At 49.5% G+C, this 20,348-nt stretch overlaps 1 protein-coding gene across 1 annotated transcript; it reads right to left on the reverse strand.

Annotated features, from left to right (window-relative positions):
• Window positions 1-234: 234 nt before the first annotated feature.
• Window positions 235-2,130, reverse strand: N7520_009684 (uncharacterized protein; the record flags this gene model as incomplete). The annotated part of the gene is made up of 1 exon (XM_057143618.1): window positions 235-2,130. One exon carries the CDS (start codon window positions 2,128-2,130, stop codon window positions 235-237), a length of 1,896 nt encoding a protein of 631 aa, XP_056992906.1.
• Between the last annotated feature and the right edge of the window lie 18,218 nt (window positions 2,131-20,348).

Consider the following 20,348-nt stretch of genomic DNA (forward strand, 5'->3'; position numbering starts at 1 on the left):
TTTTGGATCCCGAGACCAGTGATTTCAGAGTTCAGTCTGTCAGTACAAAGAGACGCCCGTGGCATCTGGCTCTTGTGGCTGAAGACATACTGTTTTTGACTGTTCTCGATTGATCTAGAGCTCCTCAAACCAGAAAAGGAAGCATTTACCATCTACGCAGCGAGCCATATCACATCCGACTGGCTCAACTAGCACGCCTAAACGAAAAGTAATCGCAAAAAACAGCTCAAATAACTATTTCGAGTTTTCTCTCTGTTCTAAAAGAGCAAAAAGCTTGCCTTGCAGTTCCTTCTGTTCCGCCTCTCGCTTCTCTTCCCGTAGCCTCTGCTGTTCCAATTGAACGAGGAGCTTCTCTTCTCTCTCCTTCTGTTCCGCCTCTCGCTTCTCTATCCGTAGCCTCTGCTGTTCCAATTGAACGAGGAGCTTCTCTTCTCTCTCCTTCTGTTCCGCCTCTCTCTCCTTCTGTTCCGCCTCTCGCCTTTCTTCCCGTAGCCTCTGCTGTTCCAATTGAACGAGGAGCTTCTCTTCTCTCTCCTTCTGTTCCGCCTCTCTCTCCTTCTGTTCCGCCTCTCGCCTTTCTTCCCGTAGCCTCTGCTGTTCCAATTGAACGAGGAGCTTCTCTTCTCTCTCCTTCTGTTCCGCCACACGCTTCTCTTCTCGTTCCTTCTGATCTGCCAGCTGCTGTTGTAATGTTTGCACCATAATACGTAGCTCTGGTTGTAGACCGCGATTCTGCAAAGAGGCTGCTCGGCGATAGCCCGGGCGTTCCTGCAATCCCACCATAGACACCTGAGAGTCAAGCTCGTCGACATCGATACCAGACACATCCTCGTTTGGGTCTGAGATTTTCTCGAGTATCCGCATCAATCGATGGGTATGAATCGGTAGGAATTCACGGTCCAAGTTCTCTACAAACTGATAACATGTCCATCGATTTTCTTTGACCCAGACGTTGGGTTGCGCAACAGGCCAGCGATAGAATGACACCTTGCCATCATCAATCTCAGGATAGTAACCGTATATTCGAAAGCCTTCGAGCTCATGCGATATTGAAAAGCCCAAAATCCGCCGATGCACCTCTTCCGTGCAGCCTGCGGCTTGGCACAAAGAAACCACGGCTCGCAGAGCAATACACATGCTATGCATGTTCTGCCGATCGGCAAGTTCCAGCGCCTGATTCCCACATTTGATTTCTGCGGTCAGATACGGAAAGTACATGTCTTCTCGTACTGTGTACGGTGACTTCTCGTCAGGCTTGATCCCGAGTTTGCGCCGCTGAGTCTCGGAAAAGGTCGACCATCTCAAGCCTCGCGCGTGATCGGGCTGCGGTTTGGGTCCATAAATCGGCTCGGTTTTCAGCCAAGGATCATTGTACCCGTCTATCACATCCTTCAGAGATTTGTTCCCCTGAATGTATTGGTTCTCCGCGCAGGGCATAATAAGAGGGTGAAGGTCCACCAAGAGACGCGCTTCAGATCGATTCTGCAACGCAATATGGAAGTCTGTGATATACTCGTCTTCGAGCATTGTGCCGATCGGAGGTTCGATAGGTTGACTGAGGAGACGCTCGCACAGCGCGATATCCTCGGGTACTGGGCCGGCAGAGGACTGTCGCATGAAGCATCCTTTGGTCTCTAAGATGGTGACATAGTTCACAGCTCGGTACGCATATGACCTGGTGTCGCGAGCCGAGCTGCTCTCGCTGTTGTCCGACGAGACCGACCGAGCACGCCCCCGATCCGTTGAGATCGAACGCGATCGGGATCGTTTTGACGGGGGTTGGCTCATCACTTCTAGTGGATCCACCTCCGGTGGCGCAGGAATCCACTGGTATATCGTATCCGTGTTTTCGTCGGTGGTATTTGCGAGGGACGTGGGAGTTCGCTGTTCGAGAGCATCAGGTAGCTGGGCAGTCAGTGTGATGATTATCGCAAGCGGAGGGTCAAGACTCACTTTACTACCACAGTCGGGAGAGAAGGGAGAAAGCGGGTGCTGCGCTTTGCTATGCTCGTGCTCTTCCTTCCAAAGCTCTGATTTCGTGCTGGGGCTTTCTCGCCGGCGCGCTTTTGCTGGTCGAACGTCACCATCACTGTTGCAGCCATGTAACTCAGACGGTACTTCGCGTTTCATGGTGTCGACCTGACCAATACAAGAAGATCATTGTCGCTGTCAAAATGCACCCATCGACTAGGAGATTCGGTTGTTGCGTTTCATGAAGGAGCCCAAGTGGTGATGGATGATCGGTTTAGCGCGCGGCATGGCCTCTTGGCGTGGGCCTGTGCGCGAGAATATTTTATCCACTGCCCCTTCATCACGGACCCGCTCATGCCATTTCACCCATCGACTCCACGACGAAACAATTCTGCAGCCCAGACCACGGTGGCGTCATTGATGCCAGCTTTATAGTCTATGGAGGTGCTGTGTAAAACAGAGAGCACATACGTATATAAATAAATGTATATATTTTTGGCTCGGGCTATCCATTTTCTGGATCAGACATCAACATCTAAGTCAACAAAACTATCGACTACCGCCGAACCGAATAAGTTCGACTCCTGAACTTGAAATCGATGAATATCACAAAATGGAGAGCTTGACAGGATATACCGACGTCAGTCAGCTAGCAAAAGATTTGTGGAGGAGAATGGACATTCTTTTAGGAAATGATTATAGTCTGATTGAGAGTTTCCAGATCAGGATACGGGCCAGCCTGTCACAAAGGTCAGCACAATACCAACCGACAATGGTGATCAATTGTGACTCACCCCAATGAGTGTGGCATGAGCCACGTTGATCTGGGCCTGACCTGCCGCAAAAGCGAAGGGGACTGTGACCGTGAAGTTCTGGTAAGGTGGCAAGTAGGTCTCGTGGTACACAGGGTCAAACAGCCCGTTGTAAACGATGGAGGCAAGAGACAAGACCAATAGCGACAGCCATCCCTGTCGAGCCAGTCAGGGAATTCTGAATGCAGTTAGATAATGATATTGAGCCAGAAGAACGGGAGGTTGACATACGGGTCGCTGGATCTGAACGACGATATCGCTGCCAGAAACGACTGTCTGGTTGGGGTAAGGTAGTCCGATCGCCGCATTCTGGGCCAGAGCGAGACCAGCAAAGACAGCGAGGGAGGAGAAAAGTTGCATGATGATGATGAATTGTAAGCAGCGAACACTATCATACGAAAGAAGAGAGAAGATGGAAAGGAAGGTTTATGAAGAAGCGAGAGTGATATTGAACCAGAAAAAACATTTTGGACCGTAATCTAGTGCGTTCATCCTCAAGCTCTGCAGTCTCCGTTCTGGTGATGTGAGTTGCCCTTGTGATGATCCACCAGATGTCTGCACAGTGAAGCGTCATCATTCTTGTAGTATTTCCAGTTCCTCTTTGTTGGTACTTCTCGCCTAGGACAAAATCCAGCAGGTAGTTCGCGCGCTTCGATAGGGCAAAGTACCTTCGAGCATGGCAGTACTTTTGCATCAGACATGCCTCCCAATTTCGAACCGTTTCCCGAAATACCAACAACCTTGAGCGTCTTCTTTCCCAGCTTTCCCATCATTCGACCATGGGATCTCGTTCCGCAAGTGGAGCATGCGCTTTGCCAATGCATCAAACTGTCCCCCGTCGGTATGTTCCACCTTTTCCACTGTCATTTCCAGGCCCAGGACCGCTCGTATGAGCCTCTCGTTCATGTCCCCTTCGATCTTCATATTAATCACAAACACCCAAGTCCGATACCATATCTCATCCAGGCGCTTTAAACCTTTATGACCCATGCATGCAAAGATGAGTTCTTTTCGAAACCAGGACGGATGTTGTCGTTTGCGACCTTGATGATAGGCCTTTCCATGCCACATGGAATTTGGCGGCAGTGCAAGCCCAATCGCCTCTTCTAAGCGGCCGATATGGTCCCTTATTTTGCCTGGCGGAACTCCATGCTGTCTAGCAATGATGTGAACATAGTGCACCATTTCAGATGTAGGGAGCTCGAAAGATTGCTGGCAGGTAGGAAAAGTGCAAAAATCGCGACGAATCTATACAAAAGGGAATGGACGGTGCTGCTGCTACTGAAAGGTACTACAGACACGCAATACCGGTGCTTCAGATATCAATGGGAAGACAAAAAAATCGCAATTGGATCTTTGAGTCATGATATGATTCCGGTCAACATGTTGACCCGCAGGCTCAAGTAGCTGCTTCAGGTCGCATGTCTCATTCTGCGATAGGAGAATAGTGGAGGGAATCGAATTATGCTCAGCTTAAAAGAAATCAAGAAAAAACATTTTAGATTTCAACACTTCGCTTCTTAGAAGTCATACTGTATCATTTATCTAGAAAATGCACTGACCGGGAGAAGCCCTTTTGAAAGCGCCCGCCGCAGACGGCCCACACAGCCTTCCAGATTACCTCAGGAAATTCCTCCATTCCAACCATTAGGTGACTGTCAGCTTTGACATGACACCTGCCTCCCCGACCGCAGCTTTGACACACCACTCCACCAACTAATTATGTTCCAGGTGCATGCTGGAAGCTGCCTGGCTAAATTGTACGCAAATCATCTACGCCTCGTAGCGGTCAGGAGCCCGTCTCTTCCTACCTGATCGACGAAGTGATGGCGGGTCTGATGATGGAGAGGCCACAGGAAGAAGCGGATAGTCCACGTGCTCCGATTCTTGACGCACCTGGTGTGTACTTGGTCCAGCGGTATCTAGCACCGCTTCTGCAGGTGTAGGAGAGGTCTCGTCAGAAGCTGCGGTATTGACCGGTGGTCGCTCGTTGTGTACTGTGATCGGCAAACTCCGGTGATCTGCCGCGGAGGCCCGCCTTTGCCGTTGATTCCACGCAGCCTCCACAGTTCGCATATCATAGTATGCATTGAATGGTGCATCGCTTTTACTGTTCATTTGATTAGCTCTTGCTCCTCAATTTTCAGAACAAAGACGCTTAACATACCATACTACACAAGAAGATTTGCTTCCGGGCGAGAGACTTTGAAGCCACGACGACATACACCCTAAATGGACGCAAGAGGTGCATCGGCCACATTTCAACACGAGGGAGTCATTCTGCTCTACCCCTAGACAAATCCCACATGTCCCGTCTTCTAAGCTTGATGTTGGGTGGAAATCTTTCAGGCAAAGTAGAGTCTCGTCCCCTTCCTCCCTTTCGATTGAAAGCACCGTCAGATAGTCCCCCGAAAGATCCAAGGGAGCCCCCTCCTCTCGTAGAAGAATCTCTATCATTCTCCGACCGGAGGGATGGGAGGACTCCAAAGCTCTGGCATCTGTCGTGGGCTGAGCAGGGTCAGGCTGGCCGGGTGACATCGAAGAATTGAATCTTTCACGCTCCATGCCAAGGCGAGCCTCTGGTGATAGCTCTCCTTCCTCCCTGGGAGAAGGTCGTGACGTGCTAACCAGGGCAGAATTACGGATGGCGGCTGTTGTCCATCGCTCTCGGACATTGTCGACTTGAAGTCGACGGTGCCAGCGCGCGCAGAGGAAATGAGGAACAATATCCTGTAGCCTCGTATGTAGAAGACGAAGGTCAAAGGGATCGCATGAGAGGTCGTTCAACTTTTTAATACCCATTTGTTGGACTTCCTCTGTCACGATGAGTTTGCACGGTCTGGCTTGCCTGGTGAGACCACAGCATGTTCTGTTCGCTTTGTCCGGCACTTCACAAATCGCGAAGGCATCCCAGAGATAAGGTAGAGGCATGATGATAGTCGGGCGAATAAATGCTGCGAGGGCGATGATTCGACGAAATAGAGTGTTGTGAACGCCGATGATTTAAATTTGAAGTTGACTGTCAGTCATAGCCAGACATCTTATAGTTCTTGATCATAAAGGCAACCACAGGGAGACGACGAATAATGTAGACATATGCATTCCTCGAGCCTGGTGCTGATGATGGCACATATCATTCTCGATGGGAATATCTACAGGATGAGAAGTGCTGCTTGAAGTGCATCAAGGGGCAATAAGGGCCACCGGCGCCTGCAACCACAGTTCCGCCCCCAGGTCACCTTACCTAGATCCCAGGAATCCCGATCCTAGCCCTGAGATCTTGGGTGAGCGCTCTAGGAGCGCGGCACCTCCCAGGACTAATCATGATGATCCTTGAATTGACCGTGAGGGACATGGGATTTCGCTTCGTGAGTCCAGGAGCAGCTTGTGCATTCATCAACGCACATACCACTCGGCGCAGCAATCACGTATATGAGCGTCCGCCATCGTATCCTAGGCTAAAATTTGTGTGAATGCATTGCGTGTCTTGTCTTTTGAAGAGCATGTAAAAAAGCACTTTGCCAAGTCGGCATTGTTTGAAACCACATACACGAAGTAAAACGGGTAATATGGCGAAGAGGTTTTTTAACCCAAGGGTTCAGGTACGATATCTTGAATTCCATCAGTACATCAGCGATAGTCAAATGAAAAAATGACCCGTGGAAGACAGCGCCTTGTTTCCAGGGTTATAGCCCCAGATGTCATGGATGGCACCCGAAGCACAGGGCCAGATCCTGGGACCGGGTCGATGCTTTGAAAAGATTTCCTTCTAGCACCAATACATACTATGTTCTTAGCCACCTATTATCGTCGTGGTTATTTCTATAGGGCACCATCGGAATTCTAGGTGGAATTTATCGGACGATGCAGAAAACAGCGTTCATTCTGCGCATCCCAAGTCGACGTATCTATTCAAGAATGCAGTCAACTAGGCCTGAACATATGGAATATTCTCTAACGATCTGGCGGATGTCCTTGCCAGCATATATAAACCACCATCCAGATTTTTACACCACGTTGTCAATCTAGCAATACCTCATCCCTCATATCTCTTCCAATACATCCATTCTCACCACCATCATGTCAAGCGCTCTGTCATACCCTAGCCCTCCACTGGAGCAACAGCTCTCCCAGCCCGATGCGCTCCAAAAGTACCTCTGCAGGTGCACTACGGATATCAACAAGATACATGGAAGACACACGCCCTTGATGCTTGCCGTCCAAGCGAGGGATCACAAGGCTGTCGATCTCCTGTTGGAGTATGATGATCTTCGTGCTTCTCAATGCAATATCTACGGTCAGACTGCTCTGTCGATGGCCATCACGCAGGGCAGTGTTTCAATCGTACGACAGCTGCTCCGCCGCAAAGATATCGAGTTCTACAGCCCCAATCGAAAGGTCCAGCAGCCACTTCTGGTGGCTTTAGAACGTGAACAGTATGAGATTTTGGAGATCCTCTTGCAGGATCCGCGGGTCAATATCAACCAGAGGGATCACAGCGGCCGAACCATTCTGCATCTGGCCGTGATCTACGGAGACCTTCATGCCGTTGGAAGCCTTGCAAGAGAGGAGCTGATTGATGTCGATTGTCCCGATCAACTGGGGGAGACATCCCTGATGTTGGCTGCGAAGCTCCACGCCTGCGATCAGCCCAGCAACGTCAAGATCCACAAGTGTCTGCTCTCGCGGTCCAAAGTCAGGGTCGATCGAGATCAAGGGGTCAATCCAATCTTTCGCATGCCGTGAAGACTTTCAATGCCGAGCTGATCGAGTTACTCGGCTTCGTTTGAACAAACAATGTAAGGTATCGATGGAATCACTCCGTTGGGTCGAGTGAGGGGGCAATTTTCGACCGTCAAAATTAGGTTCCTTCAACCCGCGTACCACGATGCAAGTCACATCCCTGCTCCAAACATGTGCGAAGGGCAATTATGCGATAGAGATTTAGGTCAGGCAGGCCATGACACATTAGCAATTGAGAATGTTCTTGAGATGTAACTTTATTCCCAACTATCGGGTGTCTTATCTATGCGCTTCCAGAGAACATGTTATGGGCAGCATTTGTACACTAGCTCGCTATGAATATCAATTTTAGAAAAAGGCAAGTTTCTAGAGCTAGTTTGTAAGTCCGGTCAAGGATGAAGTTCCATGGCTCCTGGTCCAGGATGTTACATCGACAGTGGGTCTTGCGCCACATGGCAATTCTAGAAAGTGATCGACGCCTTCCTTGAGAACAGAATGGCGTCTGATTGGTGAGGTGTCCGCAGTCCACCATGACTCACCCCAACACACCTGACCAATCAAGGTTGTTAGAAATAGGAGCGCAGCGGGTCCGTGGCCGGTAAGTTTGAGCGGTAGGAGCAGGGCCCGCAGATCAGCCAAAGTCTTGCCCGGGTACTTACCAGGGTAAATGGAAAGTTACTCCTGAACTCTCAAGTTTGCCCTGCCACGCGCGTCGGTTACAGAGATGAGCAAGACGATACTTTGTAGTATTCGTAGCAATTGATTGACCTTATCAGAAGTTTCCCTTCTCATCAGGAGTTTACCAATGGCCAAAGCGTGAACAGGAAGAAAGTGCATATGAGAGGTGGAAAGTGGGACGGCGAGATCGAAATGATCGGCCGGCACCTTAAACCTTAAATAGCACGTGGGTTGGTCTAAGGTCCAGTCCTTCGTGCATCTTGCTGAATACCACTGTTTGGTTTCTCAAAGTCTGACGAAAACAAGGGCAACGTGCGCTGCAGAAGTTCTTGATCGATGTGCGACACTAATGGCAAGAGTACCCATGATTGCACTTGCATGGCCATTGCGTTTAGCCCTCTTTGAATGCTGTATTGTAATACATCTGTCGCAACTTGCAATGCAACGCAGTTTCATTGCCACAGCGATCGTATCCATGGAATCCATTGCATCAATTCTGGTACCCAGTCGCCAATGTAACCCATCGCGAGAAATGAACAGTCTACATGATCGGTGTGATGGAACCAAGGGCTAGTTACCCCTGGCAACATGAGGCCAACCACGGATCCATGGGGGGTGTGTCTCCTGGCCAAAAATTTCCATGTAACTTTTCCAATGCCCTCCCAAATCAGTGGCCGTTGCTATGAATTTGCGCAGGGGGTATCTGTGAAGAGACGTAGCCGACTTGACATAAAAGGTGCGAGATTTCCGGCCCAAAATAAATCAGGACTTTCCTCCTCACACTCCCGTGTGTCATGGTTTCCATCTCTTGTCTGCAGGCTTGGGGGTCTCCGTGGCCACGGGTCCGCAGTACAAGCTCTGCGTCACCAAACATGCTTCGCAGGATAGGTCTGCGTTATCAAACATGTTTCGCAGGATAGGTCTGCGTCATCAATATGCCTCGCAGGAGGGCGCTGCGAGAACAAGTCCACCCCGCAGGATAGGTCTGCGTCATCAATATGCCTCGCAGGAGGGCGCTGCGAGAACAAGTCCACCCCGCAGGATAGGTCTGCGTTATCAATAAGCCTCGCAGGGGGGTGCTGCGAGATCAAGACTACCCCGCAGGATAGGTCTGCGTTATCAATATGCCTCGCAGGAGGGCGCTGCGAGAACAAGTCCACCCCGCAGGATAGGTCTGCGTTATCAATAAGCCTCGCAGGGGGGTGCTGCGAGATCAAGACTACCCCGCAGGATAGGTCTGCGTTATCAATATGCCTCGCAGGATAGGCTCTGCGTAAGCAACTGTTCCTCGCAGGATAGGCTCTGCGTGATCAACTGTTCCTCGCAGGGGGGCGCTGCGTTACCAAGTGAACTCCGCAGGGGGACGCTGTGATGACAATCGAGACCCGCAGGAGACCGCTGCGTTAACAAGTTCTCCGCAGGGGACAGCTGCGACACCAAGGGACTCCGCAGTACGATGCTCTGCGAAACCAAGTGCTCCGCAGGGGACAGCTGCGACACCAAGGGACTCCGCAGTACGATGCTCTGCGAAATCAAGTGCTCCGCAGGGGACAGCTGCGACACCAAGGAACTCTAGCAAAGTGCAGGCACCTCTACGTGGTGCTAGGGACCAGTATTCAACTCTCGCTCTGCAGTTGAAGAAGCCAAGACCTGCGCCAACATCGATAGTTCACTTGTGTAGGCTCAGGCCATGGGCGAAGAGACTGGCAGTAGGGCCAGGAGAGCGCATTCAGAGCCTATTTTCACTTCTAGATAACGTTTTATAGAGAACGAACAAACCCAGAATTTTGCTCTTACCGAATTCGCCGTGCATTGTAGTATCAAGTCCAGAATCCGATCTTACAAGATGTATACACTCGTAGAGCATGTATACACACACATCCAGGCTGGTCGCTCGGTCAAAGATCATCACATTTGGGCAAGAACGCATTATTCACGTGTGTCTCAGAAGTCTGGAAACCCAAGCTGACTGTTGAGGTTGGCTTTGGTGGTGACGGGTAGATGCGGTGATCAATAGTCCATGGTGGCAACCAGCCTGCTTCGGTGATAGTTGACTGAGCGTCGTGAACCGTTGCATGAGCGTGCGTAAATAGTTGAGTCTGCTCTGATAAATAGTTGAGCCGGGCCTGGTAAATAGTTGAACTGTTCTCATCAACAGTTGAATGAGCGTGTGTAGACAGTTGAGTCTGCTCTGGTAAACAGTTGAGCCGGCTGTCTAAACGGTTAAACGGCTTCCTCAACAGTTGACCGGCTTTTTAACAGTTGAAATGCTATGCAAACAGTTGAATGAGCGTTGGTAAACAATCGAGCACGACTTCATGAACAGTGACCAGCTTGAAACCGTGACCAGCTTGAAACCGTGACCAGCCTGGAAAATAGTGGCCAGCACTGAAGACAATTTGTCGATGATGACGGTGCCGATGCGTCGATGGGCAAAAAAGCTGAGTCTGGACGTGTTGTTGTCAAACGGGGTGAGGCGCTCAGGCGGTGTGTCTTCCCTCGCGCACGCTCCGTCCGACTTGGAGGAAGATCCCGCCCACAGCACTGTATTTCTCTCATAGGCCAACAGTGGTTGCCAAGTCCTCCCGGACAAGTAACAGAGTTTTGACATACGGTCGATAATTATATTCCAGACGGAAAGCTACATCACGTCAAAAATCCCAGTAATCTACACCAAGAATCCACTCGGCTCAAACTTCCCGATATATATACCACATGTGTACAGTATATGACACCTCCAATGAACGAACAACATTTTTTTTAGCACTACGTATACTACTGTATGACATCTAAATCGCATGCGTGACTGGGATTTCTAGCGGTCTCACAAAAATATGACCAATAAGTCTACACCAGTCTCCTCTGAGTACGACTGCGACACATCATGAGACAATTGGGATCAAGTTGATTCAAAGTCGACCACGTATGATACAAACATGAAACTAATGCTCAGCAGCCCGACCGTTGAGTCCCACATCACTGCGCGTGAGCCCTAGATCCGATGAAATGACACCATTCACATCCTTTGTGTACGTCTACGTTGCGAGCTTCCCCTGTCCCACACACTGACAAGGCTACCATCCCGGACATCGAACAAGTCGGTCTACTGCATGTGTCTCACAAACAGCAGTCATCAGTCTACGAAAAGGATACACCATCGAGTGTTATCAGGGAATTACGCAGGCGGTTGAAAAAGCAGCATGCAGGACGAAAGCATAATGAGCCCTGCATCACCGGCCTAGACTTTGCCCAGCATGACGAGCACTCGTCTTAGAACTAGATGAAAGCATTTGAGAATGCCACGAAAGAGCCTTGCAGTCTTGCTTCGTGAGTCAGCAGCTCACGCGTGATTCGAAGCCTTGTGGGAGCAATGCATCGCAAGACATCAGCTACACAGCGACGCAAAGCTGCCCATCGGGATGAAAGACATAGCTACATGATTAGATGCTCAAGATTGCGATGTGGACGCGTGCCGTCATGATGCAACGTAGAGACGGCGAGCTCGCATCTCACACCACATCACTGTAGCGCAACTCCCACTAGCTAGATATCAAGCACCAATGCGCAAGACCCCTTCTTTGTTCTGCCATGGCAGTTCGACGGGTAGCCTTACACAATGATAGCTTCCTCTTCATAGATCCCCACACCTAGCAGATTGAATTCCTGGGCAAAACCGATATAACCGAGTACGGAATTCTCCGTTATTTTCGATTCGCCAATAAATTGGGCATGGATTTTTGGAAGCTCAAATCGACTTCTCTTCAGCAGAATTGGGGCCGTAGCACGTGTCACGTGACAAAGCCGTTTGAAGGACACAACAAGCATTTCGAGACCTCCAATCACTTTGAATAGCTCGAGCAGAACCGCAATTTGACCGATACTGCGAGGGACGGCGGAATTTGGTTATCTGAGACCTCCCAGACCTCAGAACGACTGACAAGATCAGTACGGAAGGCTTCTGAAGGGCTTGGGTTGAGCCAAAGTTGCCGAGCTCGCAGACTGCACTGCATAGCTGGGCAGATGTGGCTTCATCTCACCCACCCTTGGACATGTCGCTCCACCGACAAAAGACCAAGTACCAGCGGGCGCAATGTCATACGTGCCGCTTGATAGTTACGTCCAATCAGCCCATGAAGAGAGCACATCCATCAAGATTCTCATTGCATGAGATGAATCCCTGTGTTGAACCTTTACTCAAGTTTCGAGTATCGTCTTCTCTCGACCGGACCGAGGACATGGTGACGGCATCTGCTTGCATGTTACCGCAAATGCCGACTGGATCAGCCTGGAATGCATATTCGCTCGACTACTGCAGTGTACGTAGATCGGTAATAGTCGGTCGCGCAGCAGGGAGGCAGGGTCGCCAAGAATGATAAACATTCGCAAGCTGAGCTGCTTGTCGGGCAAGAATGTCGAATGGTGTCGGCACTCGCACCCTCACGGATGGAAATCAGCCTGGTGTGTCCAAAGCGAGAGAGGTTGGACTGGCGTTCCCGTCCACCAGTCTGACGCGACGGCAAAGGCGGTGAGGCCGTACCAGACGCGTGGTGCAGTGTTGTTTGCGCGACGTCCGGCGGAGTTGGTCTGCACATGACAGTGGCCGTTTGAAACAAGTCAGTCGACATCGGATCTCCTCACCGCTTGTAATACTCGACTTTACCTTATGTTTGATCCCTCTGATGAAGCCCGGTAGATAACACAGACCACGCAGTGGCTCTGCTGGTGTCCAAGTTTCGAGTTGTTGTGATATGAGGCTGGTGCAGATCAGGAACCAAGCCGAACCATCGGAATTAATCCCGAAGTATGTTCACGAGGAGTCAAGTTGATTGGAAATCAACTTGATCTTCTCGTTGTATATATAGCAGCCTTATTCTTCCCTCTCAAATAAATAACAAGACAATCAATCTTCCTTTGAACTACAACACGAGTCAATCAATACTCGCTCTAGTCAATCTTTTAAGATCGCTTTGGACCTCTCTCCTAACTGATATCACAGCTGTAGCTGACTGGAAGGGCTATGAAGCATGCCTCGAGCAGAGGTATCTGATTTTGCCCCAAGTCCTGGTCGAACCACTCCCACAAGCCGTTTTCCACATATCAATGCCCACGAGCCCACTCCCACGAGCCGCTTTTCACGTATCGATGCCCACAAGCCAACTCCCACAAGCCAACTCCCACAAGCCAACTCCCACAAGCCAACTCCCACGAGCCCGTTCCCACGAGCCCATTCCCACAAGCCAACTCCCACAAGAAAACTCCCACAAAGCTGACTCAAGACCGACCAAGTCCAGCCATGGCACTGACTTGAACCAGCCAACCGTGGCGGTCAGTCCTTCGTGAGAATGTCGCTCAGCATGCACTTTCGTTTGAGAAACCGACAACGTGTACTTTGAAATGAGCTGCATTCCGAAATAAGGCAGTCAAATGCCTGCGGCGGTGATGGCGTGCTTTGGGTTTCACCGGGACAAATTCTGTTGGGGATAACTTAGCTCACAGATCAGGAAAGGGACTTTTGACTCACATTTATCCGATGACTGATCAGCGTTTTGACGGGCGATTGGAAAATGGGTGACGAGTGCAGAATCCCAAAGTGAAAAATCCCATCTTGGGACTGCCCAATCGTCAAGGTGACCCTTTGGAAAGCCTGGCCTGGCAAAAGACCGAATGCTCAATATTTGGGCTTGCGGGCCGACGGTATTTGTGATGATTCCCGTCTCGGATCCCCACCTCAGTCTACGTGACGAGGGCTGCTACCGGGAAAACTAAGCAGGAGTGCATGGGATATAGATTGTTCGCCATTCATCACCCGGCCAGCCATTTGTAGTGTGAATGCGGTCTTCATAATTGGCATCTCGGTTGAAAGTTGGTCACTGATACCCCCCAGTTGTCGGGATTGGCGAGGGATACTCGGTGTCGGCATTTGACCTTGAGGCGATGGCGGAACTGCCACTTCACTGCAGTTGATTACATGCCGCCGAGCTCGCGTGTCCATGTCGAGACGGCATACCCGTCACTCGGTATGCTCAAACGAGGAGCCCATGTCTCTCGCCAAATGGGTTGGCCGCATTATCGGATTCATCGAAGAGATTGCTACACTGATCGTGCTGATCAAGCGTCCTGCAGTCGCGACGATTTCCGAGCAGCCTAATACCACAGACTTTCGTCTGCCACTGCTATGTTCATGTCGAGTGATGATCTTCCCCGCGGGAAGGATGCGTTATTCGAGGATAGCGAGTATGTGCACATTGTGTCGTAACAATGTAACGCACTTGACGGGTGACTGTTCAAAGACTGTTCCAAAGATGTCAGTATACATCCGGCGATATGGGACCACTCACAATTTATCATCTTGGACCTCAACTCTTCAGCCCGTACATAAATTGCTCCACCATACCTCTTTGTCCACGGCGGAATGGGTTTGTACACTTGTCTGGCACCCTGATTCGATTCTCAAATCGCGAAATATTGGCCGAGTGTGCATTGATACAAGATGGGCTGCAAGGTGGCAGTCTGTCGTAGCCTGAAGCATGGATCATTTGCTCGACGTGTGCCTGTAGGCATGTCCCACTGGGCACGGTATTAGTGACTGGATCAGGAAACGACTTCTGACTCACCTTTCCAGGACCGGGCTGACAGTTGTACCACCCTTGGAGTATTGACCTGAGGTGCTCGCGTATGAATTGGGCTGGTTGCAAGTTCGGTGTTCAGCGCAGTCTTTAATGGCATTGGGCTGGCCGGGACATAGCTGCACAACACAAATTGCTCGTGCTGTCATAATTGAAGAAGCTAAGAGAGGCGAATCTCGGTCGACTTGGTGGCCAGGTTCATAGGTGTCAAACGTGCGGGATATGGTGATGCGGTTGAGAACTGTGACCCTGGCCCTAGCTGATAGACATGACTGATGGTGAAACATCAACGGCGTGACGGAGCTGGATGACTTCATCCATCGGGAGGTGTATGGTCTGTGTGAGTGAGCAGCGAGCACCAGCACCAAAGGTCAAAGGCGAGGAACTCATCTTGGGTATCAGGGATCTGTGAGAACATAGGGGTCTGTCCGCATATGATGCTATGCTGAAGATACGGGCTCGCAGACCTTTGTCGTGCCCATTCCTCATTCAGCGATGATGAGCGCTGTTTTCACGGATCAGCCCACAAACGCTTCTAGTGCGCCACGCAGAATGGTTCGAGTGATGTTCTTGGCCCAGCGGCAGCACCCGGTCGTGAAGGGCAACATGTGCACAATGGATCATGAATTTTGATGCGCGAAAGAGGCAGAAACTGGCAAGCTACCAATGGAGACGTCTTGCGCAGTTTTAAGAGGCAGAAGGGAACGCAACGCTTGGTTGATTGTGACGCAAAAAAATTTGTCTCCAGGCGTTGAGCAACAGTTACATCATTCACTTGTCGCATGACCGTAGGGAGCTGTCGCTGTCGCTGGCTCTGCATGAAGGGGATTGCTTGTGATCTGCTGTTGCAAGACAGTCGCATGTCTCTCTGAAAGAATCACTGTCGTCGAAAGTGATGACTCTCTATCCTCTGGAGACAACGACTTTCGCCAGATTTGACAGGGGCAGGAAAATGGCAGAAAGCGACAGGCCTTGTGGAGATCTGAATGCTCCATAGCCATCTTGTTGGACTGGTCCATGGCGATCGACGCCTGTTCCGGAAAGGAAGATCTGCCCACCACCGGATGGACTTCTGGCATTCTTCTGACTCGCACGCTTTCCAGATGAGGAAGCCAGCCTCCCGTGAAAGGGTTCCTCGACAGTCAAACCTATCGCTTCATATAACTACCACGCGTCGTGTATTCTCGGTCCATATATTGGTCGCATGGCTGCCTGAACTTCACAAGGGTGTGGAGTAGGAGCTGGTGTTCTCGGTCGGCATTTGCGGGTGAGGCGAAAAAGTGGAGGGATCGGGCAATCTCCATTCACGTCGACTTTCACACTTCGAAACGGCTTTCAAAGCGAGATACATCGCTTCATGGAAAAGGTAGCGACGGTGCAAGACGCGTGCGAGGCTCGTTAAGCTGTAACTCATATCTCGGAGCGTCTTGGCTAGTGGCCCTGCAAGATAGTCAGCATGTGTCTGATGAAATGAGGGTTCACTCACGGTCTTTCTATCCAATCTCACCCTGCACCTACGACGGACGACACTGCCAAGACAGTGAAAGAGTCGTCCTGTGGAGACAAGTCTCATCTCCAAACCGATCCAACACATCTTCCGTCTTGCAGTTCCATGGGGCCGGTCTGCTCCGTGTGCCCTCCAGGCAAGATCATGGCTGACGATGAATTGGTGATAATAGGGCAGAAGCACCGAGCAGACGTATCTATCCAACGGATGTCCAGCCGCACGAGACCTGTGGCCGCGATGGCGTGCACAAGTAGCCATGCTTGAGACACTGTCAGAACATCGAACCATTCAGAATAACGGCGACATGTGCATCGAAAGGGCTCGAGGATGGCGATGTTCAATACTCGGAGGTCTGGCTGATGGTCTCGCTGATGATCTCGCTGAGGTCATTGTTTGACAAGCACATGTCACTAGTGGAACCCAAGTACAAGCTCATCACTTACATGAAAAGCGTGGTCTCATGGCAATTTCTTTATCGGTGCGACTGGCAGGTAGATGTATACACTCGGAGTCCTGACTTGGGGCCGTCGTATCTAACAAACCCGGCTGGTCGTACCATTCGGAATTTCAGCACTGGCCGATAGGCATGGGGTTGACAAGGGACTTACCTGCAGGATGCCTCACTTGCAATCTTGTGGTCAAGAAGCTAGTCAGAAGTCACATTGTTAGCTCCACTCGACAAGGCACATGAATACAGCACTCACCAAAGAATTTTCGCCAGTCAACGCTCAAGCTCTGGCCCACAGGCACGAAGACGGGCACAGCGGAGTGAACCACCGGTGGGTAGAGAGAGGCAGGTGACTTGGTGGCTTAAGTGTGCACCGTGGGCGTCAGTAAGAGCAAGAGCTTGGTTTCAAAGAGGATGGGATCATGAGTCTGCTGCAGGAAGGCACCTTGGTTCTAGCTCGAGGGAACCCTTCAGATGCAGTAAGGAAGATAATTATTTCGACAGAGAACCAGGGAAGGAGGCCATATTTATAGGTCTCTTGACTGGTCTTGTTACCGCCCGCTTTGTATTGCCGCGGTGAAGTTTTTCCTGTCTATCAATTTCTAGGGGGCATTGTTTTCGGGTGCATCGAAGTTGCCTGTGCAAAGTCAGGCCTGTTGAACTTCGACTTACTTGAGGTGACGGGCTATGCAAAAGTCAACAGGCAGATAAAAAGTGAATGGTCATGGTCAGGGTGAATCATGCCTTCAAGTCAATTTCTGGAATTTTAAAATAATAATAAATTTTTAAACTGTTTTTTTATTATTATTTAATGTTTAATTTAATTATTATTGTGTCTGAAGAGCGTTGATTAACGATCAACCTTGTCTCAACGACCTTATTTCAACAGTTAACAATCACGAACCAGCGATTAATAAGCCTAACTATTAGATTATGCTTTCTCTTTCGGATTGTGAATTTGCTTGGCAATCAGGGGTTCAAGTCCTCTTATTGGCGAATATAGCGCCGCTTGATAAAAGAGACTATGAGGCATTTACCACTTATCCGTGCCAAGAAATGCCCACCCGGAAGGGGGAGGCTCTTGGCACTGAGTTCGTGGCTGGGCAGGCCCTCTTGTACTGAATAGTTATGTGGAGTTATGAACAAGGATGTAAATAATTACATTGATATTTACTCCACAGGCACGGCCCTCATGGCTCGGGGGAACTTAAGGGTCGGGTAAATCATCATTTCAAACTTTGGTATTCCCGAAGTTCAGTCGGGAGCCAATGAGCACCTTATCAACCCCAGCGAGCTGACGTGTACCTGAGGGGAACCTGTGTTATCATTAAAATCCAGGGGCCTCAATCAGTGACTTCTAGGACCCTAGGGGATTCAGGGATTTCAGGGACTTTAGTGTCTGGTCCCTCTGTCTGTGCATGATCAGACTAATTTAAATATGGCCTGCTGAATATCAGCTGAGAATTCTGGTCGGGGTAACGAGTGCGTATATTGAATTTCTAAGGACACAAGGAGCCGCATAAATCTAAGCTATCAAGCTTTCTCACATAATTTTAGACCTAATGTTGTCTAACTTGTGAGATTGATTCCGAAGCGGGTGTGGGTGATTTTAATATATTAAGAAGCGGGCAATTTAAGTTCTTTGCCAAGCTTGACTTACAATGAAGACTAACAGGAGCGATATGACCGCTAGACCCAAAATGCTCCATAGACTGCATTCTTATCAAATTAAAATGATTTGTGCATTGGACAAATTCATCAAACCGCCAATACTAGCGCTCAATATTTCGCTCAATAATTCATGATACAAGGCCCCCAAAGTAGCTGCAGCGCCTTTTGAGAATGTGATTCAATAATTCAATATAATTTTTGGTCGAAAAACATAGTATATGGCCTGGGATATGTGCTATAATAACCAACCACCATTGTTCAAGCAGATCTTTGGAAAATCAGAATATTATTGATTATGCTAAGCGCAGGGGCGTTAGACTTTTGCCTCGTCACTAATTCTTGTTAGCGCGAAACCAGTGCATCCTGTCACGGGGCTGAGGTCCGCGGAAGATGACAGAGATGGATCAAGTCACGAATTTCCCTTTCACGTCGAACTTCCTCGCCCCCACGAATTCAAAATTTCCAATCTTCGCTGTCCTCTTGACCTATCTTTCTTTGTATTATCAGACTCTAACCCTCTCTCATGTCTCAATTTGGGGCAATGTATTATTTTATCGTGCTTTCTTTGGCTTTACATGCTTTTGCATATGACTGGACTCCATGTTCTTTGGGCGCTTGGATTCGACATCTTCAAGACTGTTCGCAACCATGCTATGGCGAGGCATTCTACGATACTTTCTACAACAGTACTCTGTGTGGAGACTATACGAGCACGATAAATAGCACCAAAAAGTCGGATGTCAAGTGCCTTTGCCTTCATCAGCTTGGCTCGATATCGGAAGCGAAAAATATCACAAAGTGCGACAACAACTACTGTGCCGACTACAACGTCACCTATTACGACCTTAATCAGGATGCATATATAAGGATGTGCGACTGGGCGTACGGTTAGTCAAAGAACGGGAAATTCTCTGTGCAAGACTCCACTAATCGCGTCTTTATGACAGGAGAGGGAACTTGCAACGCTACTACGACTTCTATAGCCGTATCCCTCGTTCCACAACCCCTAAGTTTATTGACTGGCCTGAGTTTCGTAATCAGTGCCTTGATATAATGGGTCTTCCGGAAATAGGGAGGTTTTGGAGGATGACCGTGAGATATGATCGACTTTGTTCAAAATTGAGTCCTAGATAAAACATCGGAGTATGACGCAATGGAATATTCGATCTGCTTTACTGCGCTAATATTTCAATTATTCGTCAATTTCGACTTCTATTGGCAAAAATTATAATAACACTGGGTCCCCCCCCCTGAACTATATAATATCTTTGTTCTAAATACTACGTTAAATCTGCCTATTTAACAATTTACTTATGGCTACCTGTTCTCAGAAGGCGGTGGATCATTGTTACAGGCGGTCTGAAAGTGGGACCCAAATTCAAAGATTATCCCTGTGTCCGCTACGGCCGGCGACTTCGCTATCCGCTTTTTCTGCGAAGACTCATCGTACACAGTATATTCAGCAAGTATGTGGCCCTGCTCGCTTAAGCTTTGCGGGATTTAGAGAAATCATCCAATGGTCGGCTGCAATGGCTTCTTAAAAGTATCAATGACAGTGAAAGTCGAAAACAAGCTCTGACAAGCTAAGGAGGGGATGATTTTGCGTTGGCGATAGTTCTTTTGAGTGGAGGAGCGGTGGGTTCGGCGGGGTTGGTAGGGTTGGCGATGGAGAACGGGGGTCGAAGGGCCGGGAAAGGCTTGCTCAAGCTTGCTCTGGATGCTGTGAATCCTTCTCAACCTCTGTTTGCAAATTGTCAACCATACAGTGCTCGGCAAGATGCCAGAGAATACAGTCGGTCGGTGAGTTAGTTGACGTCGTTTATCCCGACGCCTTGCAGAAAAGCGATATACAGGATACCGCAACTATGTAAATTTACATATTTAAATTTAAG

The sequence above is a fragment of the Penicillium odoratum genome (genome assembly GCF_028828045.1).
Source record: "Penicillium odoratum strain IBT 22623 chromosome Unknown utg000006l_segment0_segment0, whole genome shotgun sequence".
NCBI lineage: Eukaryota > Fungi > Ascomycota > Eurotiomycetes > Eurotiales > Aspergillaceae > Penicillium > Penicillium odoratum.